The 27,008-nt window shown below is 45.9% G+C and overlaps 1 protein-coding gene across 1 annotated transcript; it reads left to right on the forward strand.

Moving 5' to 3' along the window:
- LOC135511431 (chromodomain-helicase-DNA-binding protein 8-like) lies at window positions 1-26,783 on the forward strand. Its single transcript, XM_064932940.1, is given in 40 exon segments — window positions 1-104; window positions 1,046-1,274; window positions 1,359-2,422; window positions 2,588-2,857; window positions 2,985-3,095; window positions 4,863-5,306; window positions 5,309-5,355; window positions 5,454-5,568; window positions 5,711-5,935; window positions 6,045-6,113; window positions 6,231-6,286; window positions 6,442-6,559; window positions 6,693-6,770; window positions 6,917-7,054; window positions 7,171-7,292; window positions 7,367-7,610; window positions 7,756-7,932; window positions 8,117-8,359; window positions 8,486-8,645; window positions 8,874-9,084; window positions 9,468-9,663; window positions 9,781-9,951; window positions 10,058-10,351; window positions 10,446-10,666; window positions 10,825-11,027; window positions 12,028-12,184; window positions 12,273-12,362; window positions 12,481-12,584; window positions 12,680-12,803; window positions 12,920-12,995; window positions 13,082-13,356; window positions 14,726-14,958; window positions 22,269-22,925; window positions 23,008-23,120; window positions 23,306-23,533; window positions 23,751-23,846; window positions 24,010-24,153; window positions 24,290-24,397; window positions 24,507-24,611; window positions 25,724-26,783. Coding segments are annotated over 38 exon segments (7,734 nt in total). The 5' UTR covers window positions 1-104; window positions 1,046-1,274; window positions 1,359-1,456; the 3' UTR covers window positions 26,069-26,783.
- Window positions 26,784-27,008: the final 225 nt, after the last annotated feature.

The raw sequence follows: 27,008 nt of genomic DNA on the forward strand, positions 1-27,008 counted from the left end.
CAACGTTTTCGCTGGCAAGAACGTTAGTTCCTGCTCTTTGCTGGCCGTTTCCTGTAATCGTACAGTGTTGTGAGACGGAGAAAGCCATGTGTGTCGATGGAAAGGTACATTTAGCACCCCTAAATTATAACTGAGAGTCGGGGCAGTGGATAGTACGGTTATTAGGGGATATTTTTTCTGATGAACAGACGTAGTCCAACCCAAATAGTATTGCGGCCTTACCCGTGTCTGATCGTAGACAGACTATGGTTATTGTGGCACGTTGCCTTTGGTTTGGTCCGGTTTGTTGATGAGATTGAAATAGTGGATGGTAACGTTATGCAGTAAATTATGGAGATGCTGCAACCTATTGACTGACCTATTATATAGTACCGTTTTTCTATACCATTTAAAATAGATCTATCCCAAAACAGCCTCATCCAAAGCAAATAGCAATTTAATGCTAACGTTATATCTGTACTGAAGTGGGTTTGCGGAGAGCAACACGGTCGGAAAGAATCCATGTTATCCTAGACGGATGTTTTTCGCCCACTTGCCATTTAAACTATTACTTTCCATACAAACACTGCTCGTAAAATAGTCTATGATCACAATGAAGGCATGTTTTATTGAAGGAAAAACAAACTACGAGTTAGTGTTTGTTGTTGTTATAGCTAGCTAGCATCGATGGATCAACTTATGATTCCGGGAAACGGTAAACAATACGGGAATGACGATATAGATAGCTTTTCAGAACCCCTACTTGAAGCTGCATGCATCGACTGTTTTCGTATTATTAAAACAAAGCTTTTATGTTATACTATTTTCACCAAAATCGTGAAAATACGTCAGCAACAGGGCCCCTGATACGCTAGTTAGCTTACTAACTACATTACGAACTAGCGTACGTTACTAGCTAACTAGATACCACATGACAACTCAGACAATTTCATCCCACCAAGAGCAGCGAGAGTCATGGCACACTGCCTGCTACTTTCAGTAAGTATATTGGAATAGTGATTTTCCTGGTTAAGCTAACCCCTTATCTTCTCTCTGTCTTCTTTAGGAAAGAGACATCAGCGAATGATCTCTCAGATGGGGATCATTGCACACAGAGAGAAGTAGGCACTGAAAACAAGGAAGAGGATAGGGGCGAACCTCTTTCTCTGGTATCTAGCTTAAATGTAGATTTTTTTTCCCCGCCATCTACACTACCCAAATATGTCATTAGAGGATACACAGACAAAGCCCACGTAAATTGTCTGCACAGGACTGAAACCTCAGAATCCATTTTAGTAAGTGATTGACGTTTTGATAGAAATGTGTTTTGGTTATCTAATCACAGAAGGATATTTATGATCTTTTTGTTTTTCCAATAGTTTTTTTTAGGACATACTGGTCAGATCTACAGTTTACCTATCTTTCTGACTGAGAGCAAGGCTGTTTTGTTCTCTATATCTTCTGTGGACTGGGAAAAATGGCAGACCCCATCATGGACCTCTTTGATGACACGCCACTGTTTAACCTGGATGCCCTGCCAGACGATGCCTTCACAGACCCTGTGGAGGAGGCTCTGAAACTGGCTCTGGGGCAGGTGGACCCCCCCTCTGAACCAACCCCAGACCTCTCCACCCCAGCGCTCAGCATACCAGTGGCAGCTCCAACCATCCCAGACCCAGTACCTGTGCAGCAGCTGGCCCCAGTCCCGGTTGCCCTCCCTCAGACTGTTTCAATAGCTACAACAGTACCTCAGACAACACTTTCTGTAGCCAGTAACACCAGTGGGGCTGCCACAGTCCTGCTGAGCTCACCTCTGACTGTCAATAGCTCTACTGGCACCACACAACAATTCACCACACAGCAGCTTACACAGATCGCACAGCAGCTTACTCCTCAGCAGCTAGCTGCCATCACCCAGCAGGCCGGAGGCCAGGGAGGTGCCAAGATTGTCATCCTGAAAGGACCTGGGGGGCAAGCACAGTTGCTGCAGACTGTTGCTGGGACAGGCTCCCAAGCGGGGAAGGTCACCTTTGCCAGGGTACTGTCTGGAACCCAACTCAGGCCCGGCATGCAGATACTGTCTGGAGGAACGGTCCTGAACCAAGGGTCTCCTGGGCAGGGACAGGTGAAGGTGGGAACTGGGGTACAGAGGCTGGTTCAGTCGCCCAACGGACCCCTGAAGCAGGTACAGTTGATCTCCATTCCTCAGGGCCAGTCCCAAAGCCAGACTCAGACTGTCCAGGTGCAGATACCGCAAGCCCAGCTTACCCAAGCCCAGGCTCAAGTGCAGCTCCAGACCCAAGGACAGGCAACGCAAATCCAGCTACAGCCCCAGACACAGGTGCAGCTGCAGTCTGCCATGCAGACACAGGTCACTGCTGCTGCTACAGGCACCACTACAGTCCGACCACAAGGGGTCACCCTCACTACAGTACCACAACAGGTAAGGTTGCCCTCTGAGCTCAATTTGGCCTAACCATCAGGATTGTCAAATACTATGTTTTCAGTAGTCAGTAACCTCCATTAACCAGGGCTCTTCACCTCAGGTCTCAAGATTGCACATTTCTAACTAAATTAGCATCTTCTAATTGATCATTTCTCCTCTCAGGGTGAAGCCAAGAGGATCACCCTGGTGCTGCAGCAGCCTCAGGGGGGTGCGGCCCAGGGGGGTGCTGTGACAGTCGGTGGGTCGGGTCAGCTGCAGCAGGGCCAGCAGCAGAGGCTGGTGTTGGGTAATCTCCCAGGGAAGCTGGTCCTCCAGGGGGGTCAGCTGGCTGCTCTCACCCAGGCAAGGGCAGGGCAGACGGGGACACAGCCTAAAGTGCTCACCATCCAGCTGCAAGTGCAGCAGCAACCCAACCAACAGGGGGGACCCAAGGTAAGGAGGAGGAGGAGTGGCTTGAATTAGTCATTAGGAAATTCTCCACTCTCACTTAACTAATCAGAAATACTGACCTGTTCTATGAAGACTTTGATCTGTAACTAGAACGGTCTCTGTCCTGCAGTTTCAGCTGGTGTCCGGAGGGCAAGGTAGTAGCCCACAGGTTGTTCAGATCTCCCAGGGTCAAGGTGGACAGAGACTAGCCGTGCCCCTCAAACTGCTGCTGCAACCACAGGTATACATACATACATGCATACATACATACATACATACATACATACATACATACATACATACATACATACATACATACATACATACATACATACATACATACATACACACCAGTCAAAAGTTTGGACACCTGCTCATTCAAAGGTTTTTCTTTATTTTTTACAATTTTTTACTATTTTCATTGTAGAATAATATTGAAGACATCAAAACTATGGAATCATGTAGTAACCAAAAAAGTGTTACACAAATCAAAATATATTTTATATTTGAGAATCTTCAAAGTAGCCACCCTTTGCCTTGACAGCTTTGCTCACTCTTGGCATTCTCTCAACCAGCTTCACTTGGAATGCTTTTCCAACAGTCTTGAAGGAGTTCCCACATATATTGAGCAGTTGTTGGTTGCTTTCCCTTCACTCTGTGGTCCAACTCATCCCAAACCATCTCAATTGGGTTGAGGTTGGGTGATTGTGGAGGCCAGGTCATCTGATGCAGCACTCATCACTCCTTCTTGGTCAAATAGCCTTTACACAGCCTGGAGGTGTGTGTTGGGTCATTGTCCTGTTGAAAAACAAATGATAGTCCCTAAGTGCAAACCAGATGGGATGGAGTATCGCTGCAGAATGCTGTGGTAGCCATTCTGGTTAAGTGTGGCTTGAATTCTAAATAAATTACTGACAGTGTCACCAGCAAAGCACCTTCACGCCACCACCTCACTGCTTCTCGGTGGGAACTACACATGCAGAGATCATCCGTTCACCTACTCTGCGTTTCACAAAGACACAGCAGTTGGAAGCAGAAATCTCAAATTTGGACTCATCAGACCAAAGGAGAGATTTCCACCTGTTTAATGTCCATTGCTTGTGTTTCTTGGCTCAAGCATGTCTCTTCTTATTGGTGTTCTTTTAGTAGTGGTTTCTTCAGCAATTTGACCATGAAGGCCTGATTCACACAGTATCCTCTGAACAGTTGATGTTGAGATGTGTCTGTTACTTGAACTCTGTGGAGCATTTATTTGGGCTTCAGTTTCTGAGACTGGTAACTCGAATGAATGTATCTTCTGCAGCAGAGGTAACTCTGGGTCTTCCTTTCCTGTTGCAGTCCTCATGAGAGCCAGTTTCATCATAGCGCTTGATGGTTTTTGCGACTGCACTTGAAGAAACCGATTGACTGACCTTCGTGTCTTAAAGTAATGATGGAGTGTTGTTACTCTTTGCTTATTTTAGCTGTTCTTGACATAATATGGACTTGTTTTTTTTACCAAATAGGGCTATCTTCTATTTACCAACCCTACCTTGTCACAACACAACTGATTGGCTCAAACGCAAAGTAAAGAAATTCCACAAATGAACTTTTAACAAGGCACACCTGTTAATTTAAATGCATTCTAGGTGAAGCTGGTTGAGAGAATGCCAAGCGTGTACAAAGCTGTCATCAAGGCAAAGGGTGGCTACTTTGAAGAATCTGAAATATAAAATATATTTTTTGATTTGTGTAACTTTTTTGGTTACTATATGATTCCATGTGTTATTTCATTGGTTTGATGTCTTCAATATTATTCTACAATGTAGAAAATTGTACAAATAGAGAAAAATCCTTGAATGAGTAGGTGTATCCAAATTTTTGACTGGTACTGTATATATACACACGTCTACATGATAGATGTATCGAGTTTCAAATCTCACTTGTCAAACCTTACACGTTCAGGTTATTTTGCCTCTTAACAACTTAAGAGGTATCTCTATCTATCTATGTATATATATCTCCACAGACAAATGCCACCTCGACAGCAGGCAGAGCTGTCTCCGTAGTGAAGGTCATCAACACCTCAGCTGCTGGCTCCGCCGCTTCCACCACCACCACTATGTCGTCACCAGGGATACGGCTAGCCAAGGCCCAGGAGCCTGTACGTCGTTTGGAGACCCTGTGCAAGCAGGAGAAGGCCAACCGTATTGTGGCTGAGGCCATTGCCAGGGCCAAGGCCCGGGGAGAGAGGAACATTCCACGAGTCCTCAACCAGGACGAACTGCCTGCTGGACAAAAGGCTGCTGACCAAGGGGCAGCTGCAACGACCACTGGCACACCTGGAGCCAAGAAGAAGGGAGGAGGGAGTAAGAAGAAGAGCCCAGCGGCGGCAGCAGGGAAGGGCGGGACTGGTGCAGAAAAGAAGGGCAAAGCCAAGGCAGCAGGTGGGGCTGCTGGTGGGACACCAGGAGGGCGGCTGGAACCGGCTGCAGCAAGAGCAAAAGCAAGGCAAAGATCAAGTAAGTTGTGATGTTCCCATTCTGTCTTTTTTTAGGGGGTGTTGTATCTATTTCTCCAACTAATTCTCGTTCTCATCCTCCCCTGTCTCTCGCCCCAGTACAATCACTCTAGTGGGGGGTAAGAAGAGGAAGAGGAATGCCTCCTCAGACCATTCTGATGGGGAGTTGAGCCCCGCCTCTCCCTCTAAGGCCCTGGATGAGGACATGCTTGCGGTGAGTCACGTCCCTCCTACTGACACACACTTACACACAACCCCCCCTCCTCCCATAATACGTACAGTACTGCACTGGATGTTTGTCAAGACTTCCTGACCGATGTCTGACTTTTTTCCATGTCATCTCCCTCTTCCACCAGAAGAGACGTTCCAACCGTCAGGTGAAGAGGAAGAAATACACTGAGGATCTGGACATCAAAATCACTGACGACGAGGACGAACCGGAGGAGGACGTGGACGTAACCACCACGACGGCGGCGGTGGCGTCCATTACCGGAGGAGCAATGGGGCAGCTGATGGGAGAGCAGCTCAAACAGGAGCTGCAGTTGGACGGGGACAGCCTTTCCAGCATGCAGTTCTTTGTGGTGAGTGGGAGATTTTGATCAGGTTTGAGCAGATCTGTTGAGTGAGTGTTGGTTGGTTATCTTATCACCTGTACATGACAGCTGTATAACACATGTATATGTATCACAGGAAAACCCCAATGAGGAAGATGCAGCAATTGTTGACAAAGTTTTGTCCATGAGGTTAACTAAAAAGGAGGTGAGTGTGCTTACTGTGCTTTTTTTTCTGTTGATTGTTAGTATTTGGGGATATTGCTAATTTAAGAAGTTGCAAATCATTATGTATCATGTTTGTTCCTCTCTTCATATTTTAAAGGTGTCTCCAGGACATTACATCAATGCTGAGGAATTTTTTGTCAAATATAAGAACTAGTAAGTTTCACTCTTTCCTAAGGATGTATATTGACTAAAATGTTGGTTTGAGATCCCATGAAATTGTTTGTGGAGCATCCAAGATCAACAGTGCATGGGGAGTGTCTTCCTTTACATCCATGGCTGACCCCTGACCCCCCTGTTCTCTCTCTCAGCTCCTACATGCACTGTGAGTGGGCCACTCTGGAGCAGCTGGAGAGAGACAAGAGGATCCATCAGAAGCTCAAGAGATTCAAGGCCAAACATGCACAGATGAGACACCTCTTACAGGAGGTAAGGGAATAATATGGCCTCTTTCACAGAAACTCTCCGATTGTGAAGTAGGTGGGTATGTGTATAGAGGTGTAAATTTAGGGATTCGCTGTGTTTTTTGTGTGTCTTATCCTCTCTGTGCTCCTGTCCTTAGGAAGAGGAGCCCTTCAACCCAGATTATGTGGAGGTGGACCGGATCCTGGATGAGTCCAACAGTGTGGACAATGGAGAGGTGAGAGAAGTCAATGACTGATTTCTGATCTCTAAAGGACAAGTCTTAATCTGTTCTTGTAAACCATGAATTAAAACCATGAATTGATCTCATTGTGAAAATTCTGGGTTAGGATTATTTGTCTAAGTGTGTATTATATCTTCTAGCCGGTGGTGTATTACCTGGTGAAGTGGTGCTCTCTGCCCTATGAAGATGCTACCTGGGAGCTAAGAGAGGATGTGGACGAGGGCAAGGTGGAGGAGTTCAGAAAGATCCAAGACCGCCAACCTCAACTCAAGAGAACGGTGCGTGTGGGTATTCACTGGTTGTGTGTGTTCACAACGTTCCATGTGAGTAGTGCCACTGCTTTAATCCAATATGTCATCATTCCACAGTCTAAACCATTCACTCCTCTCATTAGCCCCGACCCCAAGCAGCTGCATGGAAGAAGCTGGAGGAATTCAGAGAGTATAAGAGTGGGAACGTACTCCGAGAATACCAGCTAGAAGGAGTCAACTGGCTGCTCTTCAACTGGTACAACAGGTACTAATGTTTCTTTTATTGAATGCATTTCACATCCCATTCTACCTGTATTAACACATCCTCTCGCCCTACAGGCAGAACTGTATCCTGGCAGATGAGATGGGTCTAGGGAAGACCATCCAGTCCATCTCTCTGCTGTCCGAGGTATTTGGTGCTGGGGTCCAGGGCCCCTTCCTGGTCATCGCTCCTCTCTCTACCATCACCAACTGGGAGAGGGAGTTTGCCACCTGGACTGACATGAACGCCATCGTCTACCACGGCAGCCTGGCCAGCAGGCAGATGATCCAGCAGTACGAGATGTACTGCAAGGATGACAAGGTGTGTGTGTTGCATTCTGTTTGTGTAACCTTAGAACAGAATAATGGATAGGAACTGTCGGAAGACAATGATTCCCTCGTGTTCAGATAATTTGATTCTTGGTACATCGACATCTAGTTCCTCTAACTAGAGTGTTGTATTACAGGATCATCTGATCCCAGGGGCATATAAGTTTGATGCCTTGATCACCACGTTTGAGATGATTCTGTCCGACTGCCCTGAGCTGAGGGAGATCTCCTGGCGGTGTGTGATCATTGACGAGGCTCACCGCCTCAAGAACCGCAACTGCAAGCTGCTGGACAGTCTCAAGATGCTGGACTTGGTGAGTAATCAGGGGATAGATAGTCTAAGGGACAGGGTGGCAAATGTATTGTGATGTGACAACATTTTGGTCTTGTTTAAAAAGAGGCATACTAACACCCCCTCTACCTCTTTTTCTCTCTGTTCATCTCCTTGTCTTCCTCCTCCACTCTCTATTCCACTCCCCTGTCCTCCCTGGTTCTCAGGAGCATAAGGTGCTTCTAACTGGTACCCCCCTCCAGAACACAGTGGAGGAACTCTTCAGTCTGCTGCACTTCCTGGAGCCAGCTCAGTTTTCATCAGAGTCTGAATTCCTTCGTGACTTTGGAGACCTCAAAACAGAGGAGCAGGTCCAGAAGCTCCAGGCCATTCTGAAGCCTATGATGCTGCGCAGACTCAAAGAGGACGTGGAGAAGAACTTGGCGCCAAAACAGGAGACCATCATTGAGGTAAGATTTGACACTCAAAAATTAATAATATTGCACCATATAACCAAGGTGACCTTGTATATGCGTAGCAGAATGTTTTTCTTAATGGACCATAACCATCAAGCTAATACAACCTTATTTACACAGGTGGAGCTGACAGATGTCCAGAAGAAATACTACCGAGCCATCCTAGAGAGGAACTTCAGTTTCCTCAGCATGGGAGCCACCAGCAACAGCAACGTGCCCAATCTGCTCAACACCATGATGGAGCTACGCAAGTGTTGCAACCACCCCTACCTTATTACTGGTACCTTACACCACAACAACACTTCAATACCCTTCCTCCTCCAAAAACAATAACCCCAACAGCGACTCTTAATGCAGCGAGCATGCAGTCACTTGATGCTTACCACAGCATCTGTTGACCTAACATCACTCCAACTGTTCATCTGTATACGCCACTGTCTTCATACCTTTCCCAGGATGCAATGGTATACAATGGGATAGTAACCCCCCTTCTATCTGTTCTGTCCAGGGGCAGAGGAGAAGATTGTGGCTGAGCTGAGGGATGTTTACAACCCCGTGGCCCCAGACTTTCACCTGCAGGCGCTGGTGAGATCCGCAGGCAAGCTGGTCCTACTGGACAAACTGCTTCCTCGCTTGAAGGCCGGGGGACACAAGGTGCTCATCTTCTCCCAGATGGTGCGCTGCCTGGACATCCTGGAGGACTACCTCATCAACAAGAGGTATGCGTACAGCCCAACACATCACTGGGGCCAAGCTTCCTGCCATCCAGGACCTATATACTAGGCGTGTCAGAGGAAGGCCCAAAAAATTGTCAAAGACTCCGGTTACCCAAGTCAGACTCTTCAGTAAGCATTTCATGATAAGGTTGTATTCGGCTTAGGTGACAAATAAAATTAGATTTATGACGGTCTAGATCGACTGCCTGCCTCATCAACGGGTATGGGCATGTTGAAAACAATAGATTTTGCTAGTAAGTTTTGTTTTACTACATTATCAGTCTGTGGTAGTAGACTAGGATGTGGGTAATTTTAAAAGTAGACAGACTGGATGTGAAGAGTAATCTAGATGAGTAAGAAGTTGTCTTTATTAACATTCTGCCCAGATACCTGTATGAGCGTATTGATGGCAGAGTGAGAGGGAACCTGCGTCAGGCAGCCATTGACCGCTTCAGCAAACCAGACTCGGACCGTTTCGTCTTCCTGTTGTGTACACGGGCTGGAGGTCTGGGCATCAACCTAACTGCTGCTGACACCTGCGTCATCTTTGACTCAGACTGGAACCCTCAAAACGACCTGCAGGTAATGTCTGATCTTCCGCTTTTGTGTTTGGTTCCTTACAATGTTTCGTCCTAGTACCCTTACCACACTGTACAAATGGCATTCTAGTGATGTACTAATCCTGCCTTCTCCCAACAGGCTCAGGCGCGGTGTCACCGTATCGGCCAGTCCAAGGCGGTGAAGGTGTACCGTTTGATCACCAGGAACTCTTATGAGAGGGAGATGCTAGACAAGGCCAGCCTCAAACTGGGTTTGGACCGGGCTGTACTGCAGAGCATGAGCGGTAACAAGGAGAGCAATGTCAACGGAGTAAGGAGGTCCAAGCTGTTGTTTACTTAATATGGAGTTTTTTTTTGTCTGCTGTTTGTTTAGATGCTAACTGGTTAATGTCCGTCCTGTTCCACCCGTTTCGTAGCAAATCCAGCAGTTCTCCAAGAAGGAGATCGAGGACCTCCTGAGGAAGGGGGCGTACGCTGCCATTATGGACGAGGAGGACGAGGGCTCCAAGTTCTGTGAGGAGGACATTGACCAGATCCTCCAAAGGAGAGCCACCACCATCACCATTGAGAGCGAGGGCAAGGGCTCCACCTTCTCCAAGGCCAGCTTCGTGGCTACCGAGAACAGGACCGACATTGCCCTGGATGACCCCGAGTTCTGGCAGAAGTGGGCCAAGAGGGCAGACATAGACTTTGATTCCATGAACAGGAAGGTAATACTGACGTCTCAGGCGTGTGTATGTTTACTCTGTGCTTGTTTTTTGTGAGAAAGGCTCATTTTCCTTATGTTTTCTCACATCCCTGTAGAACACTCTGGTGATTGACACGCCCAGGGTGAGGAAGCAGACCCGTCAGTTTGCCACCCTGAGGGGTGAGGGTGGGGAGATATCTGACCCCGATAGCGACGACGAGTACCCGCCCGCCAATTCCCGGCAGTCCCGGTCCTCCAGGCGCTCCGAGCGCCACACCGGAAACGGCTACGGCCGCACCGACTGCTTCCGTGTAGAGAAACATCTGCTTGTTTACGGGTAGGTGTATTTGGCTAGGGCCTGGAGTTTTTTTAATTTTCTGAACACGTGTAGTTATAATACATATGATAGTGAAGTTGTTACCGGAGTTTCTAATAAAGTAAGCTCCATGCTATTGTGTTGAGCCTCCTTTCTCACTCTGCGACCTGTTTGTCCAGGTGGGGGCGCTGGAGGGACATCCTGTCTCATGCACGCTGTAAGCGGCGCCTCGGGGAGCGAGACGTGGAGACGATCTGCAGGGTCATCCTGGTCTTCTGCCTGCTTCATTACCGTGGAGACGAGAACATTAAGAGCTTCATCTGGGAGCTCATCACCCCGCCAGAGAACGGCCGGGAACCCCACACACTCCTCAACCACTCTGGTACGTACTGAACCCCACACACTCCTCAACCACTCTGGTACGTACTGAACCCCACACACTCCTCAACCACTCTGGTACGGACTGAACCCCACACACTCCTCAACCACTCTGGTACGGACTGAACCCCACACACTCCTCAACCACTCTGGTACGGACTGAACCCCACACACTCCTCAACCACTCTGGTACGGACTGAACCCCACACACTCCTCAACCACTCTGGTATGGACTGAACCCCACACACTCCTCAACCACTCTGGTACGGACCGAACCCCACACACTCCTCAACCACTCTGGTACGGTCCGAACCCCACACACACTCCTCAACCACTCTGGTACGGTCCGAACCCCACACACACTCCTCAACCACTCTGGTACGGACCGAACCCCACACACTCCTCAACCACTCTGGTACGGACTGAACCCCACACACACTCCTCAACCACTCTGGTACGGACCGAACCCCACACACACTCCTCAACCACTCCCACGGACGAACCCCACACACTCCTCAACCACTCTGGTACGGACCGAACCCCACACACACTCCTCAACCACTCTGGTACGGACCACTCCGGTACGGACCGAACCCCACACACTCCTCAACCACTCTGGTACGGACCGAACCCCACACACTCCTCAACCACTCTGGTACGGACCGAACCCCACACACTCCTCAACCACTCTGGTACGGACCGAACCCCACACACTCCTCAACCACTCTGGTACGGACTGAACCCCACACACTCCTCAACCACTCTGGTACGGACTGAACCCCACACACTCCTCAACCACTCTGGTACGGACCGAACCCCACACACTCCTCAACCACTCTGGTACGGACCGAACCCCACACACTCCTCAACCACTCTGGTACGGACCGAACACATTGTCTAAATATTTCTTGCTGTTTTGGATAACTTTGTTCATGTATTTTCTCTCACTTTAGCGTTGCCTTCCAGGGTCCTGCGTATATGTTTTAATGTGTTTCTATGTCTAGGTTTGTCCATCCCTGTTCCTCGGGGCAGGAAGGGGAAGAGAGTGAAGGCTCAGAGCTCTTTTGATGTTCAGAAGGTGGAGTGGATCCGCAAGTACAACCCCGACTCCCTGCTTCTGGATGACAGCTACCGCAAACATCTCAAGCACCAGTGCAACAAGTCAGTGTGTATTCACCCTCAACCTCTATAAAGAGTACTGAAGTGTTTGTGCTCAGTGTCAGAGCATTAACCCTTTCCTTGTCGTCAGGGTGTTGCTGAGAGTACGTATGCTGTACTACCTGAGACAGGAAGTTATTGGAGAACATGCTGATTCTGTGCTGAGAGGAGCTGATGCCAGGTCTCAACCTATTAAAAATCCTTGTTATCTGCTATACACATGCCCACACACACACACATCTACACATGCACACACACTCTCAGGTGTATACTGAATCCATCTGTCTGTGTCCTCGTAGGGATATTGACATCTGGATGCCTGAGATGGAGCAGCTTGAGGTGCCGTCAGGTTGGTGGGATACAGAGGCAGACCGCTCCCTCCTCGTCGGAGTTTTCAAACATGGTGTGTGTGAATGTGAAAAGGTATTTAGGAGTTTGTTTAGGAACGTGGTGTTTAGTGAGTGTGTTTTGTAGTAACTCCACAGTGTGTTGCTCCAGGGTATGAGATGTACACTACTATGCGTGCCGACGACTGTCTCTGTTTCCTGGAGAGAGCTGGTCGCCCTGACGACCAAGCCATTGATGCTGAGCAGCACTCTGCAGACGCAGAGCTGGGAGACGGGTGAGCTACACTGGCTAACCTTATTAGCACCTCACCAAACAGCCCGTTAACTGTATATTACAGAATTATTTAGAGCTGGCCTCACCAACATTAACTTGAAAAAACAATTCCCCCAGAGGAGACGATGACAAGTATTCTGAAGACCCGGAGTTCAAGCCTGCGTTAAGGCACACCAAAGACCTATACGAGGAGGTGTGAATCAGTGCTTATTATTCTCATTGATTTGATTTTGGTTGTAGAATATTGTTGACATGAATGATAATCTCTCTCTCCCCCAGGCTGACTCCTTGAACATGGATGATGATATCTGTGTTGAGGACAAGGCATTGCCTGTTAAAGCCAAGGGGCCGCCCTCTGGCCAGTCCGGAGCCTGTGAGTGGCCGACCAGCTCATCACTTACCGCGCGGCTCCGTCGTCTAATCACGGCATACCAGCGCAGCTACAGGAGAGAGCAGCTGAAGGTGGAGGCAGCAGAGAAGGGCGACCGTAGGCGCAGGAGGTGTGAGCAGGCCAGTAAACTGAAGGAGATTGCACGCCAGGAACGCCAACAGAGGTACCAACTACTACCCTCAACTATTAACTCTGCAAGCATATGTGTCCTGAAACTGAGGTACAGTTGTTGATATGTTTGTTTAATGTCTCTGTATGGTGTAAGGGACAGTTTGAAATTTACTGGGTTGTGGGTCCAGAATAGTGGAAGGTTTTATAGCCGAATGTTACCTGCTTGCATGCTCCTCCCCTATCAATACTTCCCTTATGTTCTACACTTCTCAGCATGCTTACTATACAGTCAACTCTATTCTGCCCTCTGTCCAATGTGACAACAGTGGTAGGTGGATTGTTTGTCCAAATCTGCAATAGGTTAACTAGCAATCATATCAAACAAAACCAATTTTCTATATAAATCCACAAGAACATAGAGGACAAGCTGATGGGCAGTGGAGAGCCATTGTGCATGAAAGAACAGATGTGACATGCAGCTTTAAGGTCACCTATTGATCTTGTTGAGGCTATACAAATGTAATATACTGATTTTTGTAGATTCTTAAAGTTGATTTGGATATTATATTTATGGGACATTGCAACTCAATAGATGCTTGTAGTCAGCCTGAAGTAAACATTTCTAAAGGTAAGATAGCTATAGCTTATCGGCTCTATAAAATCAGCAATGAGTGCTTATAGTCATTTTCAATGATTTTCCCCAAAAACCTTCCCAATTTTAAATGTTGACTGCAAAGTAGCAGAATGATACGGATCAAATCATGATAAATCATGATGATTTATATGAATCGGGTGCACATTTGTTTGGTATACTCTGCCATGTGCAGTACAGAAACACTAATGTGGCTGGGACATGCTTTCAATGGTGCGATCAACCATCACAATCCTCGCTATATGAGCCATGATCCAGTTTCCTACAAAGTGGGTTAACTCTATTGGCACGATGTAGGGTGTTTGGCTTTTACGCCAGTGACCCGGTTTCACTTCCTTGTCCTGCCGTTTACTACATTTTAATTTTTTATTTATTTATTTAACTAGACAGGTCAGTTAAGAACAAATTCTTATTTTCAATTATGGCCTAGGAACAGTGGGTTAACTGCCTTGTTCAGGGGCAGAATGACAGCTTTGTATTTGGATTCGAACTTGCGATTACTAGTCCGACGCTCTAACCACAAGGCTACTGGTCTAACCACAGGGCTATTGGTTGAGTGTGGTACATTGGCACAACCTGTTGGTGGAAAATGTGTTACATATAATTATAAATATAGCGTCAATGTTAAATCAAGGAGGGTGAGATTTTTTATTTTTACAGTACAAAGGGAGGGTCATGTGAATTTCGAACTGTCCCTAACAGTATAAGATTGAGAGTGAGTTTTTAGTGTTTTACTACTTTAAACATTAGTCTTTTGTCTCCTTGCTAGGTGGACCCGTAGAGAGGAGTGTGACTTCTACCGTGTGGTGTCCACATTCGGTGTGGAGCAAATAAAGAAAGAGGCAGATACCCCAGAGGGGGAAGAGGCTGAACTGGAATGGGCTCGCTTCCGGACATTTGCCCGTCTAGAAAAGAAGACTGACGAGAGTCTGAGCCGCTACTTCCGCTGCTTCATGGCTATGTGCCGGAGGGTGTGCAACCTGCGGCCCGCCTCCGGAGAAGGTCAGAACTACATCAAATGTTATTACAGTCAAGGTGTTGATACAGTGTGTAGTCACTAAAAGGTAGACTCAGCAAAATGACGTTGCCACGAGACGCACCGCATATATTGAGATGTGAGAGATGCAAGACTTCGCTCTCACACCGTCACAAACAATCTCACTCTGTACAGCGTGGTAGCCACGGGACCCAAACAGCAGAGAAGTTGAGCCTTGCGCTTCAACGCTCTTAGTTATTGTGGAAATTCAGCCACTGTGCTGTTTACTTTCTGCATCAATGTCATATCGTTGAGTCTACCTTTTTAAATCAGTCAAATACACTGAACAAAACTATAAACGTAACATGTAAAATGTTGGTTTCATGAGCTGAAATAGAAGATCCCAGACATTTTTCAAAAAGCTTCTTTCTCTGAAATGTTGTGCACATGTGTTTACATTCCTGTTAGTGAGCATTTTTCTTTTGCCAAGATAATCCATCCACCTGACAGGTGTGGCATATCAAGAAGCTGATTAAACAGAGTGATCATTACACAGATGCACCTTGTGCTGGGGACAATATAAGGCCACTCTAAAATGTGCAACTTTGTCATACACAATGCCACAGATGTCTCAAGATTTGAGGCAATTGGCAGCCACCTGGACAGCTGACGAAACTGGGTTTGCACAACCGAAGAATTTCTGCACAAACTGTCAGAAACCGTCTCAGGGAAGCTCATCTGCGTGCCAGGGTCTTAACCTGACTGCAGGTCGCTGTCGTAACTGAATTAAGTGGGCAAATGCTCACCTTCTATGGCCACTGGCACGCTGGTGGCTCTTCACAGATGAATCCCGGCTTCAACTGTCGCGTGCAGATGGCAGACGGCGTGTATGGCGTCGTGTGGGCGAGTGGTATGCTGACGTCAACGTTGGGGTTATGGTATGGGCAGGCATAAGCTACTGACAACAAACACTTTTTATCAATGGCAATTTGAATGCACAGAGATACCGTGACGAGGTCCGGAGACACCTTGTTTTGTCATTCATCCGCCTCCACCTCGTGTTTCAGCATGATAATGCACGGCCCCATGTCGCAGGGGTCTGTACACAATTCCTGGAAGCTGAAAATGTTCCAGATCTTCCATGGACTGAATACTCACCAGACATGTCACCCGTTGTTATTTTTTACTGCTGCTCTTTAATTACTTGTTACTTTTATCTCTTTTTCTTATCCATATTTTTTAAAACTGCACTGTAGGTTAGGGGCTTGTAAGTAAGCATTTCACTGTAAGGTCTACACCTGTTGTATTCGGCGCATGTGACTAATAAAATTTGATTTGATTGAGCACATTTGGATTGACGTGTATGACAGCCTGTTCCAGTTCCCGCCAATATCCAGCAATTCCGAACGGCCATTGAAGAGGAGTGGGACTAGGGCTGTTAAGGTGACTGTAATAATGCCATGATGGCAGTCAAATTTCACGTGACTGTTTAGTCACGGTAATTGGGCTTCTCCAAGCTCTGATGCTGCTGATGGTCATTAGTAGCCCACCAAACTTGCTAACTGCCTGGTACTTAGCACTCTATTGTCTCTCTAATCACTCTAACATCAATGCAAATCTTTTCGAAAATCTAATCAAACACTTCATGAGAGCTAATGTTGCATAACATTTTCTATAGGCTATGCAATTGCTTGAGAAAACAGTGGTGCACTCTATTAAAAGGATCCCATCACCTTTTTAGAGTCTATGCCTACTATATTTAAATCTCAACTTTTCTAATATTAAGCACATTGCTTCTCTTTACAATATGAGTATAGCCTACCTGGCTGGCATAAAAATTGACCACGGGAAAAGCGTCCTCCATTCACGATTTAAGTGCATAGATGACATTTTATATAAATGTTTTCCCCTGCCCCTGTTTCGAGACTGGTGCATGATAATGATCCATTCTAAATCAAAACAAATTTCACACTTATATGATTTAGTACAAAGACCAAATGAAATCAGGAATAGTCTGATGGGGATAACATTAGCCTATCACTTGTTTTTTATTTTACCTTTATTTTACTAGGCAAGTCAGTTAAGAACAAATTCTTATTTTCAATGACGGCCTGGGAACAGTGGGTTAACTGCCTGTTCAGGGGCAGAACGAGAAGATTTTGTACCTTGTCAGCTCGGGGATTTGAACTTGCAACCTTTCGGTTACTAGCCCAACGCTCTAACCACTAGGCTACCCTGAACAGCTTGGGTGCAGTAAAGGCAAGAAACAGCGCATGCCATTTTTTTTTTTTGCTTTTTCAAATCGTAGTCGCACACCTCATGTAGCCTAGCCCAAATGCCTATAAGGTTTGTATCACAACTGAAGTGTCCAAATAACTTTAAAATTAAGCACATTTAATCCGCTTTAAAATGAGTGTAGAGCCTAATTTGCATACATACGCAGCGTGTGAGTTTCAAGTTTGGGGGAGAATTTTCACCATAAAAAGGCACCTTTCTTAATAATAAAGGCATTACATGCATAATCACATTTCCAGTCACTTTTGAGAATAGTGTTTTCCAGCTAATTGATTGCATTTTGGAATTTTCGCGCTTATAGCCTACTGCCGTGTGCGCATTGCTGAAGAAATAAACTATTAGGCTATCAAAAAATGTTCAACTAAACATTCTGATCTGTTGCGTCAGCCTAATTGAGTATAAAAGTTTTTTTTTATGCTAGTGGTTGTATTAATTTGGGCTCTATTGCATCCCATAACTGTCCGACTATGTTTGGAATATATATTTCTCAAACAGGATAGAGTAGGTCAACTATTGTACTATTTATTTATTTTATTTGACCTTTATTCAACCAGGTAGGCCAGTTGAGATTCTCATTTACAACTGCGACCTGGCCAAGGTAAAACAAAGCTGTGTGACAAAACAACAATTACACAGTCAATAACACAATAGAATAATCTATGTACAGTTGTGGCCAAAAGTTTTGAGAATGAGATAATTTCCACAAAGTTTGTGGCTTCAGTGTCTTTAGATATATTGTCAGCTGTTACTATGGAATACTGAAGTATAATTGCAAGCATTTCATAAGTGTCAAAGGCTTTTATTGACAATTACATGAAGTTGATGCAAAGAGTCAATATTTGCAGTGTTGACCCTTCTTTTTCAAGGCCTCTAATCTGCCCTGGCATCCTGTCAATTAACTTCTGGGCCACATCCTGACTGATGGCAGCCCATTCTTGCATAATCAACACTTGGGAGTTTGTCAGAATTTGTGGGTTTTTGTTTGTCCATCTGCCTCTTGAGGATTGACCACAAATTCTCAATGGGATTAAGGTCTGGGGGGTTTCCTGGCCATGCACAAGAAATATTGATGTTTTGTTCCGCGGGCTGCTTAATTATCACTTTTGCCTTATGGCAAGGTGCTCCATCATGCTGGAAAAGGCATTGTTAGTCACAACTGTTCCCGGATGGTTGGGAGAAGTTACTCTCGGAGGATATGTTGGTACCATTCTTTATTCATGGCTGTGTTCTTAGGTAAAATTGTGAGTGAGCCCACTCCCTTGGCTGAGAAGCAACCCCACACATGAGTGGTCTCGGGATGCTTTACTGTTGGCATAACACAGGACTGATGGCAGCGCTCACCTTGTCTTCTCCGGAGAAGTTTTTTTCCAGATGCCCCAAACAATCGGAAAGGGGATTCATCAGAGAAAATGACTTTAGCCCAGTCCTCAGCAGTCCAATCGCTGTACCTTTTGCAGAATATCATTCTGTCCCTGATGTTTTTCCTGGAGAGAAGCGGCTCTTGACACCAGGCCATCCTCCAGAAGTCTTTGCCTCACTGTGCGTGCAGATGCACTCACACCTGCCTGCTGCCATTCCTGAGCAAGCTCTGTACTGGTGGTGCCCCAATCCCGCAGCTGAATCAACTTTAAGAGACGGTTCTGGCGCTTGCTGGACTTTCTTGGGTGCCCTGAAGCCGCCTTCACAACATTTGAACTGCTCTCCTTGAGGTTCTTGATGATCCGATTAATGGTTGATTTAGGTGCAATCGTACTGGCAGCAATATCTTTGCCTGTGAAGCCCTTATTGTGCAAAGCAATTATGACAGCACATGTTTCCTTGCAGGTAACCATGGAACACAGAGGAAGAACAATGATTCCAAGCACCACCATCCTTTTGAAGCTTCCAGTCTGTTATTCGAACTCAATCAGCATGACCGAGTGATCTCCGGCCTTGTCCTCATCAACACTCCCACCTGTGTTAATGAGAGAATCACTGACATGTCAGCTGGTCCTTTTGTGGCAGTGCTGAAATGCAGTGGAAATGTATTTTTGGGATTCAGTTAATTTGCATGACAAAGAGGGACTTTGCAATTAATTGCAATTCATCTGATCACTCTTCATAACCTTCTGGAGTATATGCAAATTGCCATCATACAAACTGAGGCAACAGACATTGACACAAATATTAATTTTCATTCTCAAAACTTTTGGCCATGACGACAGTGTGTGTGTGCAAATGTAGAAGAGTAGGGAGGTACAATTTAGCATTAACACTGGAATCACAGATGTGCTGATGATGATGATGATGTGCAAGTAGAGAATAGAGATACTGGGGTGCAAAAGAGCAAGAGGATAAGTAACAAAATGGGGATGAGGTAGTTGGGTGTGCTATTTACAGATGGGTTGTGTACAGGTACAGTAAGCTGCTCTGACAGCTGATGATTAAAGTTAGAGAGGGAGATCTAAGACTCCAGCTTCAGTGGTTTTTGCAATTTGTTCCAGTCAATGGCAGCAGAGAACTGGAAGGAAAGGTGGCCAAAGGAAGTGTTGGCTTTGAGGGTGACCAGTGAAATATACCTGCTGGCGCGTGTGCTACGGGTTGGTGTTGCTATGGTGACCAGTGAGCTGAGAAGGCAGGGCTTTACCTAGCAGAGACCTATAGATGACCTGGAGCCAGTGAGTTTGGTGACGAATATGTAATGAGGGCCAGCCAACGAGAGCGTATAGGTCGCAGTGGTGGGTTGTATATGGGGCTTTGGTGACAAAACGGATGGCACTGTGATGGGCTACATCCAGTTTGCTGAGTAGAGTGTTGGAGGCTATTTTGTAAATGACATCGCCGAAGTCAAGGAACGGTAGGATAGTCAGTTTTAGGAGGGTATGTTGGCAGCGAAATAGGAAGCCGATTTCTAGATTTAATTTTGGATTGGAGTCATTCGAGAAATCAAGGCTGTTGAGTCTGCCGATAAGAATACGGTGATTGACAGAGTCGAAAGCTTTGGCCAGGTCGATGATGGCGGTTATGATATCGTTTAGGACCTTGAGCGTGGCTGAGGTACACCCATGACCAGCTCAGAAACCAGATTGCAAGTTGATGCAGGGGGTGCTGAGATGTTGGTAGGGGTAGCCAGGTGGAAAGCATGGCCAGCTGTAGAAAAATGGTTATTGAAATTATCAATTATCGTAGTTTTATCAGTGGTGACAATGTTTTCTACCCTCAGTGCAGTGGGCAGCTGGGAGGAGGTACTCTTATTCTCCATGGACTTTAATGTCCCAAAACTTTTTGGAATCAGTGCTACAGGATGCACATTTCTGTTTTGAAAAAGCTAGCCTTAGCTTTTCTAACTGACTGAGTGTATTGGTTCCTGACTTCCCTGAAAAGTTGCATATCGCGGGGGCTATTCGATGCTAATTCAGAACGCCACAGGATGTTTTTGTGCTGGTCAAGGGCAGTCAAGTCTGGGATGAACCAAGGGCTATATCTCTTCTTAGTTTTACATCTTTTGAATGGGATGGAGAGGAAAGATGGAAAGCACTTTTAAAGAGCAATCAGGCATCCTGGTTGCTCTTGGTACTATGGTGAATATTAGATTGACATAGGCTAGTGCTTTTGCTGTTCTTTTGGCCTACTTATCTTGTTGGCTGACAAAGTAAATGTGGACCGTTCTTCCAATATCTTTAATATGCACCTCGGAATTGAATAAAGACGCACACAGTTTCATCCCTGATGTGTCTGTCTTCACTTGTAGCATTTGAGAAATACCCTATCACGTGACGGGCATTGTCTAATGAGAATTTAGCTATTTGAGAGAGCAATGTGAGTGAGAGGTGCTTCGGCGCATGCAGCCAGGAGAAAGGAATTCTAATTTATATTCATCCCAAGGACACAACGGCCACTGGCTGCAAAAGGCATGTTTTTTTTTAAGGGGCATTACGTCCACACAAAGGTTGATGCTGCCGGGAAATTCAAGGCATTATCAATTGCTTGTCAAATTGTGAATTAGAGACTGAAGTGTGTGCAGCACGAGGAAAAACGAAAGCAGAGCTCATGCCTTTTTCAAGCAACTTTTTTCAAATCATTGTTAGTTGCTTCATGCAGCCTTCGAATGTAATAGAAATCTAAACATATAGCCCAACGTTTGTATCACAACTAAAGTTGCATAAATAACTCTAAATTAAGCATATAGGAGGACCTGTTTCTTTGTTTCCGTTCAACACGCAATAGCTGCATATTGCAAAAATCGTTTGGAGAAAATATAATTGTATTTTATTATGCTATGTTCAATTGTATTCTTCATATTATAAAATAATGCCACAGAATTCTATGCAAATCTTTTCTGCTAAATGAATGAGTGTAGCCTACAGCCTTATGGCATAGCCAGATCGGAGCATAACATTAGAACAACTGAGTATTCTGTTCTTCTGAAATAGACTACATTTTCTTCATATCATGTTTCTTTAGACCTGTCTAAAATAAGGGATTTATTGTGAAGGTGTAGACTATATTACATGGATCTATTCGACTTTTTAAAATGTAGATGTTCCAAAGGTCTGCATCAGTGGTTTGTAGGCTTAGTGTGGAAGTCAGGAGATGCTAAATGTGTTTGTTGATTAACGGTCAATTACCGTGAAAACGGCAGTTATTTGTTTGACAATCACCGGCTGACAAAATGTCATGATCGCCACATCCCTAAGTGGGACAGCATTCCACAGGCTACAATCAACAGCCTGCTCAACTCTGTGTGAAGGAGATGTCGCGCTGCATGAAGCAAATGGTGGTCACACCAGATACTGACTGGTTTTCTGATCCATGCACTTCTTGTTTTTTTCCTGTGACCAACAGATGCATATTAGTATTCAGAGTCATGTGAAATCCATAGATTAAGGCCTAATGAATTGATTTCAATTGGCTAATTTCCTTGTATGAACGAATAGTAACTCAGTAAAATCTTTGAAATTATTGCATGTTGTGTTTTTTATATTTTTGTTCAGTGTATGGTGTCTAATATTTTGGTAGATCTGAAGAGAGACAGGTCCCTAACCCCTCTCTCTGTCCCCAGACCCTTCAGAGCTGGGCCAGTCTCTGGCCCCAATCACTGAGGAGCGAGCCTCTCGCACCCTGTACCGCATCAGCCTGCTGCGCCGTCTCCGTGAGCACGTCCTGCCTCACCCTTCCCTGGAGGAGCTCCTCCTGCTGGCCCCGCCCAGCTCCGAGCTGCCTGCCTGGTGGAGCACTCCAGCCCATGACCGGGAGCTCATGCTGGGTTCCGCCCTCCATGGCGTCAGCCGCACTGAGCTCTCGGTCTTCCTTGACCCGCAGTTCTCATTCAGCCAGGCCCGCCACGACTACCTCGAGAACCAGCAGAACCAGCCTGCCCCCGCCACTCCCCTCCTCCAACCACAGGCAGAGGAGGGCTCAGTCGTCAAAGAAGAGGAGGGTCTGGACAAGGAGTCCCGCATCCTTGGAGCCTCTGAGGCTCTCGGCCACTCAAATACCCAGATCACACACCTCTCCCGTCCTGATGGGAAGGGCCGAGCCCGGACCGGCTTGGGATGGAAGAAGAGCAGGGGGAGAGGGCCGAGAAGTGGAGGAAATAAAGGAGAAAGAAGTGTAGGAGGGATTTCCGATTCCGACTCTGATTCTGGCTCGTCTACCTCCTCCCAGCGATCAGGCAGCTCTGACGACAGTGGCGACAGTGAAACAGAGAGGGAAAGAGGTGAGTGGGGACTGAGTGATATCGAAGTGTGAGGATTGAGATAAGACAACACACATTGAGGTTTTTTAAATTCTGTTGTCAGCTGCTTTGAAGATGGAGGAAGATGGGGAAAACAGCTTGCTCTCAATGACTCCATCTCAAGATGGTGCGCCACCAGAGTCCCTTACTGACCCATTCAGGGTTGATTGGCCCAAGGTATGTAGGTTGGGGACATGTACAGTCTGCAACTATAGCGTATGGATGGATCCAGATATGTGGATGATGTTTTGGATGCTTGCACATTAGTACTTCAAATACAGTATTAACAGGAAGTTGAATATGAACTGTACAGTAGAAGGGATTGTTGTTTTGGTGAAGTGATTGGCTGGTTTCTCCCTCAGGACCGTGTGTTGATAAACCGGCTGGACAGCCTCTGTACCCTGGTGCTGTCTGGGCAGTGGCCAACAGGGCGGCGCTATGTTTCTGATGCCCAGCTCAACCCAGGCTCTGACGACCTAGGGGCAGTGGATGAGCTCAGCTTTGCACGGCTCATGCGGAAAGGCAACAGCACGCCCGGTGGAGAAGGAGCAGACGGACGGGAATCTGAGTTCACCGTCAAACTCCTGAAGGTGAGATGAGAGGAACACAGAAAAGTTTAATCAATTCTGGTGCTGGGGGACCCACAGAGTGATCAGTATTTTGTTCTAGCCCTGTAATAACACCTGATTCAGCTTTTTAGGCCATTGAAGTACATTGGGATAAAGCTTCTTTGACTGAGGTACAGATGGAATGACTAAATTGTCTTGTCTTTCTCCACCCCCTTTTTTTAACTTCCTACTCTCTTAGGAGGAGGGGCTGAAGCTGACCTTCTCTAAGCATGCCTTGATGTCCAATGGGTCAGGGGGAGAGGGGAGCGGACGCAGGAAGCGTAGGGAACAAGAAGTACACATATATACAATACTAGTGCACGTTGTCATAGTCAGACGTTAAGACTGCTCATAATGCACAGATGTGCAGACAAAGAAACAAACTCTTGAAATCTACGTACTCAAACATTCATGTAATGTTTGCATTTATCATGCCTCATTCATAATCTTCCACCTAGTTGTCAGATCCAGATGGAGCAGTCCCGGTGGTCGATGCCATGACGGGCACAGTGCTGAGTGGGGAGCGAGCCCCTCGCCGCAGAGACCTGCCTAACTGGCTGAAAGAGAACCCAGACTATGAGGTGGAGGGAGACATGTTGGAGGTAGATTTACCTGGAAGAGTATGTCCATGTCTGTCTCTGCCTATGTCTCAATTGAGGCTCTGGCCAGAAGTGCTGCACTTTGTGAGAAATACAGTATCATTTGAGATTTTCACAGTGTCCCGCCACCCCCCCTCAGCTCCTTGTGAACCAGAAGAGGAGGAGGAGGAAGAAGAGGACTGAGAAGACCGCAGCACTGTTGGGCAGTGAGAAGGTTAAGATCATTGATATGAGGACAGGAAAGAAGGTGAGAAATGGCAAAGGATGAATTACATGGGTGCATTGGGATCCTCGGTCAAATATTTATTTGTGGATGTTGATTGCTTAAGGGTGGATTTTCTTTCCCTTTTATTCAGATTGGGGCTACGTATGGACCTATGCTGCAGGATCTGAGTGAGTTTCTGGAGGAGAACCCTGACTGTGCAGTGGCACCAGAATGGGCTGAGATGGTCCAGAGCTCTGTGAGTACCCTTAACTTTTTATAGCACACGTTCGGGCTGGGCGATATGGCCAAAATCTCCTATCCTGATATAGGTCATTTCAAATCCTGATAACGATACATATCACGATATAGCACATTTTCTGTCAATTCAATGAATAAATAGTTTATATAAAATGACCACATGTAAAGGCCTATTTCTTATTACATTTTTTATTATTATAAATAAAAGGTACTTACTCATATTTGATTATTTCTCCTTTTATTTAGAACCTTTGTGCAAATATTCAATTAAGCATGTAACAAAATATGAAATATTAATGTATAAAATCTAAAGGTAAATAGAAAACATTAACTATAGTTCATCTATAAATATATATTTATATTTTTGGGGGCTTGCCTGTTTTGCATGTTATTTTGGCATTAATTAGTTTTATCAATTTGCATTTGGTACCTTGGTTCGAGTGTTAGCACCAACTCACGAAACCCCCGTTTCTCAGCTGTGTATATTGGGACCGTGTCTTTGCAGATGTTCTCTCCTTCCAGCTTCGTGATTCTTAGCCATATGGTGTGCCGCAGGCAAAACCCTCTTGCAACGTTTGAATTGGGGGTTTGATTTGAGTACTCGACTATACTTTTTTGGGTCTCGTCCGTAGACTCTATACTGTTTCACATGATTCTTGCGTAGGTGGTAAAAGATGTTAGTGGTTTGAGTCTGTTGTTGGGACTGGCCTGAGGCATATTTTGCAGAGGACTGTTTTCTGGTCCGTGCCAGACTTCGTACCCAAACCACGTCCATACAACCGAAGTAGCCCCTCTTTTAGGTACGAGCTCTGTCTCCATGCTCTGTGTCACATTCACTCTCCTCCATGTTTGTGTTGCTAATTTCCTTCCACACGTGAACACAAAGTGTTGTCCAATTGACAAAAAATATTGCTGTAAAGAGTGATTTGCGACACAACGAAATAAACGATAGAGCATAATATGAAACGATAGAAAACATCTATTGTGACACGATATATATCGTCATATCACCCAGCCCTAGCACACATCAAGTTCAGTGAATCAGTTCTGCTTCACATTGTAAAATATTTCCAAAATCTGATCCTGGTTCACTCCATTTTGTCCTTCCAGGGCTTTCTGCCAGAAAGCCTCTTCCACCGGCTCCTCTCTGCACGCTCTGTCATCCCCAAGAGAGTCCGCCGCCACCACCACCACCATGTCCCTCAGCCTGCCCCGCTGGAGGACCCAGTCCTGGGCGGAGGTGTAGAAGAGACCCTGGTCTCAGACGGGGCCTACATGATGGAGGACGAAGACTTGGAGAATTCCCCTTTCCTGACTCAAGCTTTTGATGTTAAGATGGAAGGAGGCGACAGCTTGTCACAAGGCGGATACGAGAGTTCTGACAGGGAGGCCCTTTTGGACGACGTCATCATGGCTCAGAAGGACTCAGACTCTTCCTCCAGCTCAGAGGATTGACCAAGCCCATTTAGTCTGATATAGTCCCAGAAAAATCATGTTATTTTCCCTTTCATGTTATTGCTCATTGTTTATTTTTATCATGATATATATTGAATTTTGGATGAATTTGGTTTTTGTTCTTCTTACTCACTTGGTTTATGTAGATTTTTGGAAAGGACCAGGTTTGCACCCAACTCTTTCCATTCCCTTCATTCATGATATTCCCCCTCCCTCCATGACCATCCCCTTGGCACCCTCTACCACACAGTGAGTCCACACCCAACTGTTTCTCAACCCACTGCTCCTCTTCTCCCTCAAACCCATTCCCAGTCTCAGCTTTAAGGGGAGCCCTGCTGTGAATGCATTTGATCAAAGAACCTCCTAGCTAGTCCTCCAGTATAACTGGACGAGAGGACATGCGTACTGAGCAGACCAGAACTTTGCTCCCATGATGCCTGAGTCTGATGTCATAGGCCATTTCTGCTCCCTGTTGAGTCAGTGAACTTGAAGGGGTCCAATTTGTGATGTACATTTTTTCTGGTAGGGTAAAGGTGGTGGTGGGGGGGGTACCGGTATATAAGTTACTGATCCAGTGCTAGGAAGATGGGTGTATTGTACAATGTAGAACTGGTCAGTTGTGTGCTATGGTGCAAAGATGACCACGATGAGTTAATATTCTTGTTTTATGACCTGAATGTATCTGTGATATGAATAACAATCTACAGTGAAAGCAGCCAAGTCCTCTTGTCCTTGTGTATTTGTGAGAAATAGCTGAACACATGCTGTCAAGAAAAAGCTGTTTTTTCAGGCATTTTCCATGTTCACTTACAATCTTGAGTTTTAAAAAGGATTAAATGAAGATGTATATTTGGGAAAATCGCACGTTTGTGAAGGCGGAAAACAATGCCCCAGGTCGCTGGTTTTCAGGGTTCTGACCGGAAGCGACTTTTTCGTATGC

The sequence above is a fragment of the Oncorhynchus masou genome, chromosome 3 (assembly GCF_036934945.1).
Source record: "Oncorhynchus masou masou isolate Uvic2021 chromosome 3, UVic_Omas_1.1, whole genome shotgun sequence".
Classification (NCBI taxonomy): Eukaryota; Metazoa; Chordata; class Actinopteri; order Salmoniformes; family Salmonidae; genus Oncorhynchus; species Oncorhynchus masou.